Consider the following 15,098-nt stretch of genomic DNA (forward strand, 5'->3'; position numbering starts at 1 on the left):
TGGGAGCTGTGTGGTGATCCTTTTATGCTTTTTCCGCCAGATAAGGGTATTTTGAGACCAAATCCAGCCTTTGTACCCAAGGTGCCATTGGATGTTTTGCAGGACTTGGTGCTTCCAGTCTATTTTCCATTCCTATCCTCTCCAGAAGAGAGAGAAAAGAATGCATACACTGGAATTACATAGATATTTAACAATTTATGTTACAAGAAGAGCTGCATTTAGAAAGGACCAAGCCTTGTGTGTGGCATTTGGTATTTCTGGACCAGGTTTGTAACCATCTTCAGTGACACTGAGATGATGGTTGAAACAGACAATCGTTTTGGCTGTTCGGAATGATAATAAGGCACTATAGGGCTCAGTGCAAGGCAGATTAAGTAGGGGTATGTCTGTCTCCTGGACGATGCTCAAGTATATGAAGAATATAGATATATGAAGAATGTGTGAATGGCAGCCACTTGGTCATCAGAATATACCTTCATGAATTACTACCATCGCCAAGTGGGAGTTGGGGTTTCGGCAGTGTATGGGGGTGTTGTTGAGCTTATTTCTTCTATTCTGGCATCAAAATTATCACTGTAGTATAATTTGCTTTTGATTGTGGCATCTCCTGGTAGATGCTACTGCTTGGGTATTGTCTCACTCAGTCAGGACTGACACAAGGAAGATGATTGACGAGTTAGTGGCCTGGTTACTTATCAGTAACCTTCATTGCTCAGAGTATAGAACCTCCTCGTCACAGGCCTACATTGCCCTCCTGCCCCTGTAAGTGTTTTGGAGCAGTTAGAAAATGGTTTGAATAATGTGTTTTATGTTTTTAAGTCTTGTTATTTACAGGAAGTGAAAGGTGATTGCTTCCTATATAAGGGGAGCATTAAAGCATAATGTATGGATATGTAGCAAAGCATGATGTGATACAGCATGGTGTTGGGTAGCATTGCATAATATAATGTAGTGTTTGTACCATAGACTAGGATTGTAGCGCATATTACAGCATAATGTCTTACAATGCTGGTTGGAATAGAGCAGCACAACACAGTGTTGCATGATATCAAATACTGCGGCATTAAATAACACAGCATGGCTTGGCATTGTGCACCATAGCATAAAGCAGCAAACATATGGCCATGCTGCCTAAGAAATACCTCTAGCAGAGAAAAGTGTTTATCATAAACTGGTTGATCCATAGAGGTTTTTCTTTGTCCTCTCTTAAACAGTGAGTCACTGCCTGATGTCCAGAGCATCCCCAATACCACGCATCTGGACCATTACATCTACCGCTACCGCCGGATTAATCTGCATCAGATAGTGGAGGCCGCGTGGAGGCTGAAAAATGAAGAGTCCGACCTGCAGGCGGTGCTGGACCTGGCCGACGACTGGCTCTTGCGCCTGAAGGCTCTTGCCGAGGAGGTAATGGGATCTCTTGTCTCTGCACGACCACTCTTCTGAAACAGAGAGTTTCGGACAGTATACAGAGATGACATAGGCTCTCTCAGGCAGCTCAGATAGCTGACACAACACCTACACTTACAATGTGATATCATTCCAGCACAGGGCCATACAGAGCGACATTGTGTGAGACAAGTATAATCTAGCACCCTCCAGTCCGTACAAGGTGATGTCTTTCCAGCAGAGACCATAGAGAGCGAGTTCAAGTGAGACAAGAATGACCTAGTGTCCATCCGTCCGCACAAGATGATGTCTTTCTAGCAGTGGCCCATATAGAGTGACATCGAGTGAGACAAGAATGACCTGGGATCGTCCTAGCCTTATGAGTTGATCTCTTTCTAGCAATCACCCATAGAGAGACATCCATTGAGACAAGTATGATTGAGCACTCTCCAGTGTACTAGGCGATCTCTCCTCAGCAGTGACTCATAGGCGGTGACATTGAGTGAGATGAGAATAAGCTAGCACGCTCCTGCACGCAAGGTGATCTCTCCTCAGCAGTGAGTCATAGAAGATGACATCGAGTGAGACGAGTATAAGCTAGCACCCTCTTGCATGCAAGGTGATCTCTCCTCAGCAGTGTCCCATGGGATATGACATTGAGTAACACGAGTATAAGCTAGCACCCTCCTGCACACAAGGTGATCTCTCCTCAGAAGTGTCCCATAGGATGTGACATAGTCGTGAGACGAGTATGAGCTAGCACCCTCCTGCACCTTCATGGTAATCTCTCCTCAGGAGTGTCCCATAGGATGTGACATCGAGTGAGACGAGTATAAGCTAGCACCCTCCAGCACACTCAAGGTGATCGCTCCTCAGCAGTGTCCCATAGGATGTGCCATTGAGTGAGACGAGTAAAAGCTAGCACCATCCAGCAGACACAAGGAGATCTCTCCTCAGCAGTGTCCCATAGGATGTGACATTGTGTGAGACAAGTAAAAGCTAGCACAATCCAGCACACTCAAGGTGATCGCTCCTCAGCAGTGTCCCATAGGAGATGACATCGAGTGAGATGAGTATAAGCTAGCACCCTCCAGCACACTCAAGGACCACACAGCCGACTGGGACTATGCAGCTGATAGAGAAACGCTGAGAATGGAGCCTTTTTACAGCTATAAATTCAGGTGAGAGGTTGCCCATGCTCCTGCAGCGTCCCTTATTTTGAATGTGGGGTGGTGTGGATATGCTACGAGCTTTATAACCCTCGTCTGTAGGGCAAAATTACATTCTACTGCCTTGGTGCATGATTTCAAGTGTCGTGGACACAAGGGTGCTAATTAACAACCATTTTTGCCTGCAAGTGCAGACAATAATGCTCCTTGTTGATTGTCCTCATTGGAAGGACCTGGAAAGAGGATATCAGAGCATGAGTTAGTTTAGTGCCCCATTTTTTCCATTCAATGTTTTGATAAAGTATTCAGCCACTTGGACCGCTGCATAATTTAAAAAAAAACATTCATACTGTTCGTGCTTATTGTCTGTGCCCACAACTAGCTCATCTTGTTACTGCCCATCCTCTGTGCCCACAACTAGCTCACACTGTCCTTTCCCATCCTGTGTGCCCACAACTAGCTCACACTGTCCTTGCCCATCCTCTGTGCCTGCCACTAGCTGACACTGTTACTGCTCATCCTCTGTGGCCACAACTAGCTCATACTGTTACTGCCCATCCTCTTTGCCCATAACTAGTTCATACTGTGACTGCCCATTCTCTGTGCCCAAAACTAGCTCATCTTGTCACTGCCCATCATCTGTGCCCACAACTAGCTCACACTGTCCCTGCCCATCCTCTGTAGCCACAACTAGCTCATACTGTCATTGTTCATCCTCTGTGGCCACAACTAGCTCACACTGTCATTGCTCATCCTCTATGCCTGCCACTAGCTCACACTGTTTCTGCCCATCCTCTGTGCTCAGAACTAGCTCATCTTGTTACTGCTCATCCTCTTTGCCCACATTTAGCTCACACTGTTGCTGCCCATCCTCTGTGCCCACAGCTAGCTCACACTGTTACTGCTTAATCTCTGTGGCCACAACTAGCTCACACTGTCCCTGCTCATCCTCTGTGGCCACAACTAGCTCACGCTGTCCTTGCCCATCCTCTGTGGCCACAACTAACTCACAGTGTTACTGCCCATTCTCTGTGGCCACAACTAGCTTGTACTGTTCTTGCCCATCCTCTGTGTCCACAACTAGCTCATACTGTTATTGCCCATCCTCTGTGCCCGCCACTAGCTCACACTGTCCTTGCCCAGCCTCTGTGGCCACAACCAACTCACACTGTCCCTGCCCGTCCTCTGTGGCCACAACTAGCTCATGCTGTTACTGCCCATTCTCTGTGCCCACCACTAGCTCACACTGTCCTTGCCCCTCCTCTGTTCCCACAAATAGCTTATATTAGTACTGCCCATCCTCTGTGCCCACAGCTAGCTTATGCTAGTACTGCCCATCCTATGTGCCTGCCACTAGCTCACACTGTTACTGTTCATCCTCTGTGCCCACAACTAGCTCACACTGTTACTACCTATACGCTGTGCCCACAACTAGTTCATTTTGTTACTGCCCATCCTCTGTGCCCACAACTAACTTACACTGTCCTTGCGCATCCTCTGTGCGTGCCACTAGCTGACACTGTTACTGCTCATCCTCTGTGGCCACAACTAGCTCACACTGTCCCTGCCCCTCCTCTGTTCCCACAACTAGCTTATATTAGTACTGCCCATCCTCTATGGCCACAACTAGCTCACACTGTTACTGCCCATCCCCTGTGCCCACAACTAGCTCTTACTGTTCTTGTCCATCCTCGGTGCCTATAACTAGCTCACACTGTTACTGCCCATCGTCTGTGCCCACAACTAGCTCACACTCTCCTTGCCCATTCTCTGTGCCCACAACTACCTCACACTGTCCTTGCCCATCCTCTGTGGCCACAACTAGCTCACACTGTTACTGCCCATCCTCTGTGCCCACAACTAGCTCATCTTGTTACAGCTCACCCTCTGTGGCCACAACGAGCTCACACTGTCCCTGCCCATCCTCTGTGGCCACAGCTAGCTCACACTGTTACAACCCATCCTCTGTGGCCGCAACTAGCTTGTGCTGTTCTTGCCCATCCTCTGTGGCCACAACTAGCTCACACTGTCCCTGCCCATCCTCTGTGGCCACAACTAGCTCACACTGTCCTTGCCCATCCTCTGTGGCCACAGCTAGCTCACACTGTTACTGCCCATCCTCTGTGGCCACAACTAGCTTGTGCTGTTCTTGCCCATCCTCTGTGCCTACAACTAGCTTATACTAGTACTGCCCATCCTCTGTGGCCACAACTAGCTCACACTGTTACTGTCCATTCTCTGTGCCCACAACTAGCTCACACTGTCCTTGCCCATCCTCTGTTGCCAAAACTGGCTCACACTGTTACTGTCCATTCTCTGTGCCCACAACTAGCTCACACTGTCCTTGCCCATCCTCTGTGGCCAAAACTAGCTCACACGGTTACTGCCCATCCTCTGTGCCCACAACTAGCTCATCTGTTACTGCTCATCCTCTGTACCCACAACTAGCTCACACTGTTACTGCCCATCCTCTGTGCCCACAACTAGCTCACACTGTTACTGCTCATCCTCTGTGGCCTCAACTAGCTCACACTGTCCCTGCCCATCCTCTGTGGCCACAACTAGCTCACACTGTCCCTGCCCATCCTCTGTGGCCACAACTTGCTCACACTGTCCCTGCCCATTCTCTCTGTTCACAACTAGCTCATTCTGTTACTGCCCATCCCCTGTGCCCACCACTAGCTCACACTGTCCTTGCCCATCTTCTGTGACCACAACTAGCTCACGCTGTCCCTGCCCATTTTCTGTGGCCACAACTAGCTAACGCTGTTACTGCCCATCCTCAGAGCCTGCCACTAGCTCACACTGTCCTCGCCCATCCTCTGTGCCCACAACTAGGTTATACTAGTACTGGCCATCCTCTATGCCCACAACTAGTTTATACGTTTACTGCCCATCCTCTGTGGCCATAACTAGCTCACACTGTTACTGACCATCCTCTGTGCCCACAACTAGCTCACACTGTCCTTGCCCATCCTTTGTGGCCACAACTAGCTCACACTGTTACTGCCCATCCTCTGTGCCCACAACTAGCTCATCTTGTTATTGCTCATCCCCTGTGCCCGCAACTCGCTCACACTGTTACTGCCCATCCTCTGTGCCCACAACTAGCTCATACTGCTACCACTCATCCTCTGTGGCCACAACTAGCTCACACTGTCCTTGCCCATCCTCTGTGGCCACAACTAGCTCACATTGTTACTGCCCATCCTCTTTGGCCACAACTAGCTTATACTATTCTTTCCCATTCTCTGTGTCCACAACTAGCTCATACTGTTACTGCCCATCCTCTGTGGCCACAACTAGCTTGTACTGTTCTTGCCCATCCTCTGTATCCACAACTAGCCCATACTGTTACTGCCCATCCTCTGTGCCCACCACTAGCTCACACTGTCGCTGCCCATCTTCTGTGACCACAACTAGCTCACACTGTCCCTGCCCGTCCTCTGTGGCCACAACTAGCTCACACTGTCCTTGCCCATCCTCTGTGCCCACAGCTAACTTAAACTAGTACTGGCCATCCTCTGTGCCCACAACTAGCCTATACTAGTACTGCTCATCCTCTGTGGCCATAACTAGCTCACACTGTTACTGCCCATCCTCTGTGGCCACAACAAGCTCACACTGTTACTGCCCATCCTCTGTGGCCACAACTAGCTCACACTGTCCTTGCCCATCCTCTGTGGCCACAACTAGCTCACACTGTCCTTGCCTATTCTCTGTGGCCACAACTAGCTCACACTGTTATTGTCCATCCTCTGTGGCCACAACTAGCTCATAATTTTACTGTCCATCCTCTGTGCCCACCACTAGCTCACACTGTTCTTGCCCATCCTCTGTGCCCACAGCTAGCTTATACTAGTACTGCCCATCCTCGGTGCCCACAACTAGATTATATTAGCACTGCCCATCCTCTGTGGCCACAACTAGCTCACAATGTTACTGCCCATCGTCTGTGTCTGCCACTAGCTCACACTGTTACTCCCCATCCTCTGTGACCACAACTAGCTCACACTGTTACTGCCCTTCCTCTGTGGCCACAACTAGCTCACACTGTCCTTGCCCATCCTCTGTGCCCAAAACTAGCTCACACTGTTACTACCCATCCTTTGTGCCCACAACTAGCTCACACTGTTACTGCCCATCCTCTGTGCCCACAACTAGCTCACACTGTTACTGCTCATCCTCTGTGGCCACAACTAGCTCAGAGTGTCCCTGCTCATCCTGTGTGGCCACAACTAGCTCACACTGTCCCTGCCCATCCTCTGTGGCCACAACTAGCTCACACTGTTACTGCCCATCCTCTGTGGCCACAACGAGCTTGTACTATTCTTGCCGATTCTCTATGTCCACAACTAGCTCATACTGTTACTGCCCATCCTCTGTGGCCACAACTAGGTAGTACTGTTCTTGCCCATCCTCTGTATCCACAACTAGCTCATACTGTTACTGCCTATTCTCTGTGGCCACAACTACCTCACACTGTTACTGCCCATCATCTGTGGCCACAAGTAGGTTGTACTGATCTTGCCCATCCTCTGTGTCCACAACTAGCTCATAATGTTACTGTCCATCCTCTGTGCCCACCACTAGCTCACACTGTCTTTGCCCATCCTCTGTGCCCACAACTAGCTTATACTAGTACTGCCCATCCTCTGTGTCCACAACTAGCTCACAATGTTACTGCCCATCCTCTATGCCTGCCACTAGCTCACACTGTTACTCCCCATACTCTGTGACCACAACTAGCTCACACTGTTACTGCCCTTCCTCTGTGGCCACAACTAGCTCACGCTGTCCTTGCCCATCCTCTGTGGCCAAAACTAGCGAACACTGTTACTGCCCATCCTCTGTGCCCACAACTAGCTCATCTGTTACTGCTCATCCTCTGTGCCACAACTAGCTCACACTGTTACTGCCCATCCTATGTGCCCACAATTAGCTCACACTGTTACTGCTCATCCTCTGTGACCGCAACTAGCTCAGAGTATCCCTGCTCATCCTCTGTGGCCACAACTAGCTCACACTGTCCCTGCCCATCCTCTGTGACCACAACTAGCTCACACTGTTACTGCCTATCCTCTGTGGCCACAACTAGCTTGTACTATTCTTGCCCATTCTCTGTGTCCACAACTAACTCATACTGTTATTGCCCATCCTCTGTGGCCACAACTAGGTAGTACTGTTCTTGCCCATCCTCTGTGTCCACAACTAGCTGATACTGTTACTGCTCATCCCCTGTGCCCACCACTAGCTCACACTGTCCTTGCCCATCTTCTGTGACCACAACTAGCTCACACTGTCCCTGCCCATTTTCTGTGGCCACAACTAGTTCACGCTGTTACTGCCCATCCTCAGTGCCCGCCGCTAGCTCACACTGTCCTTGCCCATCCTTTGTGGCCACAACTAGCTCACTTTGTTACTGCCCATCCTCTGTGCCCACAACTAGCTCATCTTGTTATTGCTCATCCTCTGTGCCCACAACTAGCTCACACTGTTACTGCCCATCCTCTATGCCCACAACTAGATCATACTGCTACCATTCATCCTCTGTGGCCACAACTAGCTAACACTGTCCTTGCCCATCCTCTGTGGCCACAACTAGCTCACACTGTTACTGCCCATCCTCTGTGGCCACAACTAGCTTGTATTATTCTTTCCCATTCTCCGTGTCCACAACTAGCTCATACTGTTACTGCCCATCCTCTGTGGCCACAACTAGCTTGTACTGTTCTTGCCCATCCTCTCTATCCACAACTAGCTCATACTGTTACTGCCCATCCTCTGTGGCCACAACTAGCTCACACTGTCCTTGCCCATCCTCTCTGCCCCCAGCTAGCTTATACTAGTACTGCCCATCCTCTGTGGCCATAACTAGCTCACACTGTTACTGCCCATCCTCTGTGGCCACAACTAGCTCATACTGTTACTGCTCATCCTCTGTGGCCACAACTAGCTCACACTGTTCCTGCCCATCCTCTGTGGCCACAACTAGCTCACACTTTCCTTGCCTATTCTCTATGCCCACAACTAGCTCACACTGTTACTGCCCATCCTCTATGGCCTCAACTAGGTTGTACTGATCTTGCCCATCCTCTGTGTCCACAACGAGCTCATAATGCTACTGTCCATCCTCTGTGCCCACCAGTAGATCACACTGGCCTTGCCCATCCTCTGTGCCCACAACTAGCTTATACTAGTACTGCCCATCCTCTGTGCCCACAACTAGATTATACTAGTACTGCCCATCCTCTGTGGCCACAACTAGCTCACAATGTTACTGCCCATCCTCTATGCCTGCCACTAACTCACACTGTTACTCCCCATCCTCTGTGACCACAACTAGCTCACACTGTTACTGCCCTTCCTCTGTGGCCACAACTAGCTCACATTGTTAATGCCCATCCTCTGTGCGCACAACTAGCTCACAATGTTACTGCCCTTCCTCTGCGGCCATAACTAGCACACACTGTCCCTGCCCATCCTCTGTAACCACAACTAGCTCACACTGTCCCTGCCCATCCTCTGTGCCCACAATTAGCTCACACTGTTGCTGCCCATCCTCTGTGCCCACAACTAGCTTATACTGTTACTGGCCATCCGTTGTTCCCACACCAAGCTTACACTGTTACTGCCCCTTCTCTGTGCCCGCAAGTAGCTCACACTGTCCCTGCCCATCCTCTGTGCGCACTACTAGCTTATACTGTTACTGCCCATCCTTTGTGCCCACACCAAGCTCACACTGTTACTGCCCCTTCTCCGTACCCACAACTAGCTCACATTGTACCTGCCAATGCTCTGTGACCACAACTAGCTGCACACTGTCCCTGCCCATCCTCTGTGTCCACAAGTAGCTCACACTGTTACTGCCCTTCCTCTGTGTCCTCAAGTAGCTCACACTGTTACTGCCTATCCTCTGGGCCTGCCACTAGCTCACACTGTTACTGCCCATCCTCTGTGCCCACAACTATCTCACACTGTTACTGCCTATCCTCTGTGCCTGCCACTAGCTCACATTGTATCTGCCCATCCTCTGCGCCCACAACTACCTCCCATTGTGACTGTCCATCCTCTGTGCCTGCCTCTAGCTCACACTGTCCCTACCCATCCTCTTTGGCCACAACTAGCTCACACTGTTACTGTCCATCCTCTGTGCCACAACCAGCTCACACTGTTACTGCCCGTCCTCTGTGGCCAAAACTAGCTCACACTGTTTCTGCCCATCCTCTGTACCCACAACTAGCTCACACTGTTACTACCCATCCTCTGTGGCCACAACTGTTACTGCCCATCCTCTGTGGCCACAATTAGCTCACACTGTTACTGCCCATCCTCTGTATCCACAACTAGCTCATACTGTTACTGCCCATCCTCTGTGCCCACCACCAGCTCACACTGTCCTTGCCCATCTTTTGTGACCTCAACTAGCTCACACTGTCCGTGCCCGTCCTCTGTGGCCACAACTAGCTCACACTGTCCTTGCCCATCCTCTGTGTCCCCAGCTAGCTTATACTAGTACTGGCCATCCTCTGTGCCCACAACTAGCCTATACTAGTACTGCCCATCCTCTGTGGCCACAACTAGCTCACACTGTTACTGCTTATCCTCTGTGGCCACAACTAGCTCACACTGTTCCTGCCCATCCTCTGTGGCCACAACTAGCTCACACCGTCCTTACCTATTCTCTGTGGCCACAACTAGCTCACACTGTTACTGCCCATCCTCTGTGGCCACAACTAGGTAGTACTGTTCTTGCCCATCCTCTGTATCCACAACTAGCTCATACTGTTACTGCCTATTCTCTGTGGCCACAAGTAGGTTGTACTGATCTTGCCCATCCTCTGTGTCCACAACTAGCTCATAATGTTACTGTCCATCCTCTGTGCCCACCACTAGCTCACACTGTCTTTGCCCATCCTCTGTGCCCACAACTAGCTTATACTAGTACTGCCCATCCTCTGTGTCCACAACTAGCTCACAATGTTACTGCCCATCCTCTATGCCTGCCACTAGCTCACACTGTTACTCCCCATACTCTGTGACCACAACTAGCTCACACTGTTACTGCCCTTCCTCTGTGGCCACAACTAGCTCACGCTGTCCTTGCCCATCCTCTGTGGCCAAAACTAGCGAACACTGTTACTGCCCATCCTCTGTGCCCACAACTAGCTCATCTGTTACTGCTCATCCTCTGTGCCACAACTAGCTCACACTGTTACTGCCCATCCTATGTGCCCACAATTAGCTCACACTGTTACTGCTCATCCTCTGTGACCGCAACTAGCTCAGAGTATCCCTGCTCATCCTCTGTGGCCACAACTAGCTCACACTGTCCCTGCCCATCCTCTGTGACCACAACTAGCTCACACTGTTACTGCCCATCCTCTGTGGCCACAACTAGCTTGTACTATTCTTGCCCATTCTCTGTGTCCACAACTAACTCATACTGTTATTGCCCATCCTCTGTGGCCACAACTAGGTAGTACTGTTCTTGCCCATCCTCTGTGTCCACAACTAGCTGATACTGTTACTGCTCATCCCCTGTGCCCACCACTAGCTCACACTGTCCTTGCCCATCTTCTGTGACCACAACTAGCTCACACTGTCCCTGCCCATTTTCTGTGGCCACAACTAGTTCACGCTGTTACTGCCCATCCTCAGTGCCCGCCGCTAGCTCACACTGTCCTTGCCCATCCTTTGTGGCCACAACTAGCTCACTTTGTTACTGCCCATCCTCTTTGCCCACAACTAGCTCATCTTGTTATTGCTCATCCTCTGTGCCCACAACTAGCTCACACTGTTACTGCCCATCCTCTATGCCCACAACTAGATCATACTGGTACCATTCATCCTCTGTGGCCACAACTAGCTAACACTGTCCTTGCCCATCCTCTGTGGCCACAACCAGCTCACACTGTTACTGCCCATCCTCTGTGGCCACAACTAGCTTGTACTATTCTTTCCCATTCTCCGTGTCCACAACTAACTCATACTGTTACTGCCCATCCTCTGTGGCCACAACTAGCTTGTACTGTTCTTGCCCATCCTCTCTATCCACAACTAGCTCATACTGTTACTGCCCATCCTCTGTGGCCACAACTAGCTCACACTGTCCTTGCCCATCCTCTGTGCCCCCAGCTAGCTTATACTAGTACTGCCCATCCTCTGTGGCCATAACTAGCTCACACTGTTACTGCCCATCCTCTGTGGCCACAACTAGCTCATACTGTTACTGCTCATCCTCTGTGGCCACAACTAGCTCACACTGTTCCTGCCCATCCTCTGTGGCCACAACTAGCTCACACTTTCCTTGCCTATTCTCTATGCCCACAACTAGCTCACACTGTTACTGCCCATCCTCTATGGCCTCAACTAGGTTGTACTGATCTTGCCCTTCCTCTGTGTCCACAACGAGCTCATAATGATACTGTCCATCCCCTGTGCCCACCAGTAGATCACACTGTCCTTGCCCATCCTCTGTGCCCACAACTAGCTTATACTAGTACTGCCCATCCTCTGTGCCCACAACTAGATTATACTAGTACTGCCCATCCTCTGTGGCCACAACTAGCTCACAATGTTACTGCCCATCCTCTATGCCTGCCACTAACTCACACTGTTACTCCCCATCCTCTGTGACCACAACTAGCTCACACTGTTACTGCCCTTCCTCTGTGGCCACAACTAGCTCACATTGTTAATGCCCATCCTCTGTGCGCACAACTAGCTCACAATGTTACTGCCCTTCCTCTGCGGCCATAACTAGCACACACTGTCCCTGCCCATCCTCTGTAACCACAACTAGCTCACACTGTCCCTGCCCATCCTCTGTGCCCACAATTAGCTCACACTGTTGCTGCCCATCCTCTGTGCCCACAACTAGCTTATACTGTTACTGGCCATCCGTTGTTCCCACACCAAGCTTACACTGTTACTGCCCCTTCTCTGTGCCCGCAAGTAGCTCACACTGTCCCTGCCCATCCTCTGTGCGCACTACTAGCTTATACTGTTACTGCCCATCCTTTGTGCCCACACCAAGCTCACACTGTTACTGCCCCTTCTCCGTACCCACAACTAGCTCACACTGTACCTGCCAATGCTCTGTGACCACAACTAGCTGCACACTGTCCCTGCCCATCCTCTGTGTCCACAAGTAGCTCACACTGTTACTGCCCTTCCTCTGTGTCCTCAAGTAGCTCACACTGTTACTGCCTATCCTCTGGGCCTGCCACTAGCTCACACTGTTACTGCCCATCCTCTGTGCCCACAACTATCTCACACTGTTACTGCCTATCCTCTGTGCCTGCCACTAGCTCACATTGTATCTGCCCATCCTCTGCGCCCACAACTAGCTCACACTGTTACTGTCCATCCTCTGTGCCACAACCAGCTCACACTGTTACTGCCCGTCCTCTGTGGCCAAAACTAGCTCACACTGTTTCTGCCCATCCTCTGTACCCACAACTAGCTCACACTGTTACTGCCCATCCTCTGTGGCCACAACTGTTACTGCCCATCCTCTGTGGCCACAATTAGCTCACACTGTTACTGCCCATCCTCTGTATCCACAACTAGCTCATACTGTTACTGCCCATCCTCTGTGCCCACCACCAGCTCACACTGTCCTTGCCCATCTTTTGTGACCTCAACTAGCTCACACTGTCCGTGCCCGTCCTCTGTGGCCACAACTAGCTCACACTGTCCTTGCCCATCCTCTGTGTGCCCAGCTAGCTTATACTAGTACTGGCCATCCTCTGTGCCCACAACTAGCCTATACTAGTACTGCCCATCCTCTGTGGCCACAACTAGCTCACACTGTTACTGCTCATCCTCTGTGGCCACAACTAGCTCACACTGTTCCTGCCCATCCTCTGTGGCCACAACTAGCTCACACCGTCCTTACCTATTCTCTGTGGCCACAACTAGCTCACACTGTTACTGCCCATCCTCTGTGGCCACAACTAAGTTGTACTGATCTTGCCCATCCTCTGTGTCCACAACTAGCTCATAATGTTACTGTCCATCCTCTGTGCCCACCAGTAGCTCACACTGTCCTAGCCCATCCTCTGTGCCCACAACTAGCTTATACTAGGACTGCCCATCCTCTGTACCCACAACTAGATTATACTAGTACTGCCCATCCGCTGTGGCCACAACTAGCTCATAATGTTACTGCCCATCCTCTATGCCTGCCACTAGCTCACACTGTTACTGCCCTTCCTCTGCGGCCACAACTAGCTCACACTGTCCCTGCCCATCCTCTATACCCACAACTAGCTCACACTGTCCTTGCCCATCCTCTGTGCCCACAATTAGCTCACACTGTTACTGGCCATCTATTTTGCCCACACCAAGCTTACACTGTTACTGCCCCTTCTCTGTGCCCACAACTAGCTCACACTGTCCCTTCCCATCCTCTGTGCCCACTACTAGCTTATACTGTTACTGCCCATCCTTTGTGCCCGTACCGAGCACACACTGGTACTGCCCCTTCTCCGTACCCACAACTAGCTCACACTGTCCCTGCCCATCCTCTGTGCCCACAACTAGCTGCACACTGTCCCTGCCCATCCTCTGTGTCCACAAGTAGCTCACACTGTTACTGCCTATCCTCTGTGCCTGCCACTGGCTCACACTGTTACTGCCCATCCCCTGTGGCCTCAACTAGCTCACACTGTTACTGTCCATCCTCTGTGGCCTCAACTAGCTCACACTGTTACTGCCCGTCCTCTGTGGCCACAACTAGCTCACACTGTTTCTGCCCATCCTCTGTACCCACAACTAGCTCACACTGTTACTGCCCATCCTCTGTGACCACAACTGTTACTGCCCATCCTCTGTGGCCACAACTAGATCACACTGTTACTGCCCATCCTCTGTGGCCACAACTAGCTCACACTGTTTCTGCCCATCCTCTGTACCCACAACTACCTCACACTGTTACTGCCCATCCTCTGTGCCTGCCTCTAGCTCACACTGTTACTGTCCATCCTCTGTGCCACAACCAGCTCACACTGTTACTGCCCGTCCTCTGTGGCCACAACTAGCTCACACTGTTACTGCCCTTCCGCTGTGCCTGCCTCTAGCTCACACTGTTACTGCCCATCCTCTGTGCCTGCCTCTAGCTCACACTGTCCCTGCCCATCCTCTGTGCCCGCTGGATTTTACAGTCATTGGATGAGGTCACACGTGAGTGGAATGCAGCGGGTTCCCTCAGTATCCGATGAGCACATCAATATTTGGCATAATGCACGAGGAATCTGAGTCCAGGCCCCAAACCTCAAGTATAGGCTGAAAAGAGCTCATGGGGGGTGTTGCCTTTCTGAGAAGGGGTGACCAGGAGCCCCAGCTTTTGATGGCTTTTCCATCCTCCCACAACAGAGCAAGAGTGCGGTGCGGTTTCAGCCCTGGCGCAATCCGCGGAATCGTTTCAAATGTCTTTTCCCTCCTGTGTGTTCTCTTTGTGTTGATGTCTTTCATGTGAGGCGTGTTTTGTGAGCTGCCTGCTGAGTCCCAGGCCTAACGCTTTGGTCCCCTCTC

The 15,098-nt window shown here is 50.8% G+C and overlaps 1 protein-coding gene and 1 pseudogene across 11 annotated transcripts in view; one reads left to right on the forward strand and one right to left on the reverse strand.

Annotated features, from left to right (window-relative positions):
• DYSF (dysferlin) overlaps nt 1-15,098 on the forward strand; it is a 1,012,908-nt gene that overhangs the window by 527,012 nt on the left and 470,798 nt on the right. For all 11 annotated transcript variants that reach the window (XM_085642744.1, XM_085642751.1, XM_085642747.1 and 8 more), the window contains one exon: nt 1,215-1,407. In XM_085642744.1, the coding sequence (XP_085498870.1) occupies nt 1,215-1,407 (193 nt within the window). The remainder of the gene's footprint in view (nt 1-1,214; nt 1,408-15,098) is intronic.
• LOC146863317 (uncharacterized) lies at nt 4,510-14,548 on the reverse strand (annotated as a pseudogene).

Source organism: Triturus cristatus, chromosome 2_2 (assembly GCF_964204655.1).
Source record: "Triturus cristatus chromosome 2_2, aTriCri1.1, whole genome shotgun sequence".
Taxonomy (NCBI): Eukaryota; Metazoa; Chordata; class Amphibia; order Caudata; family Salamandridae; genus Triturus; species Triturus cristatus.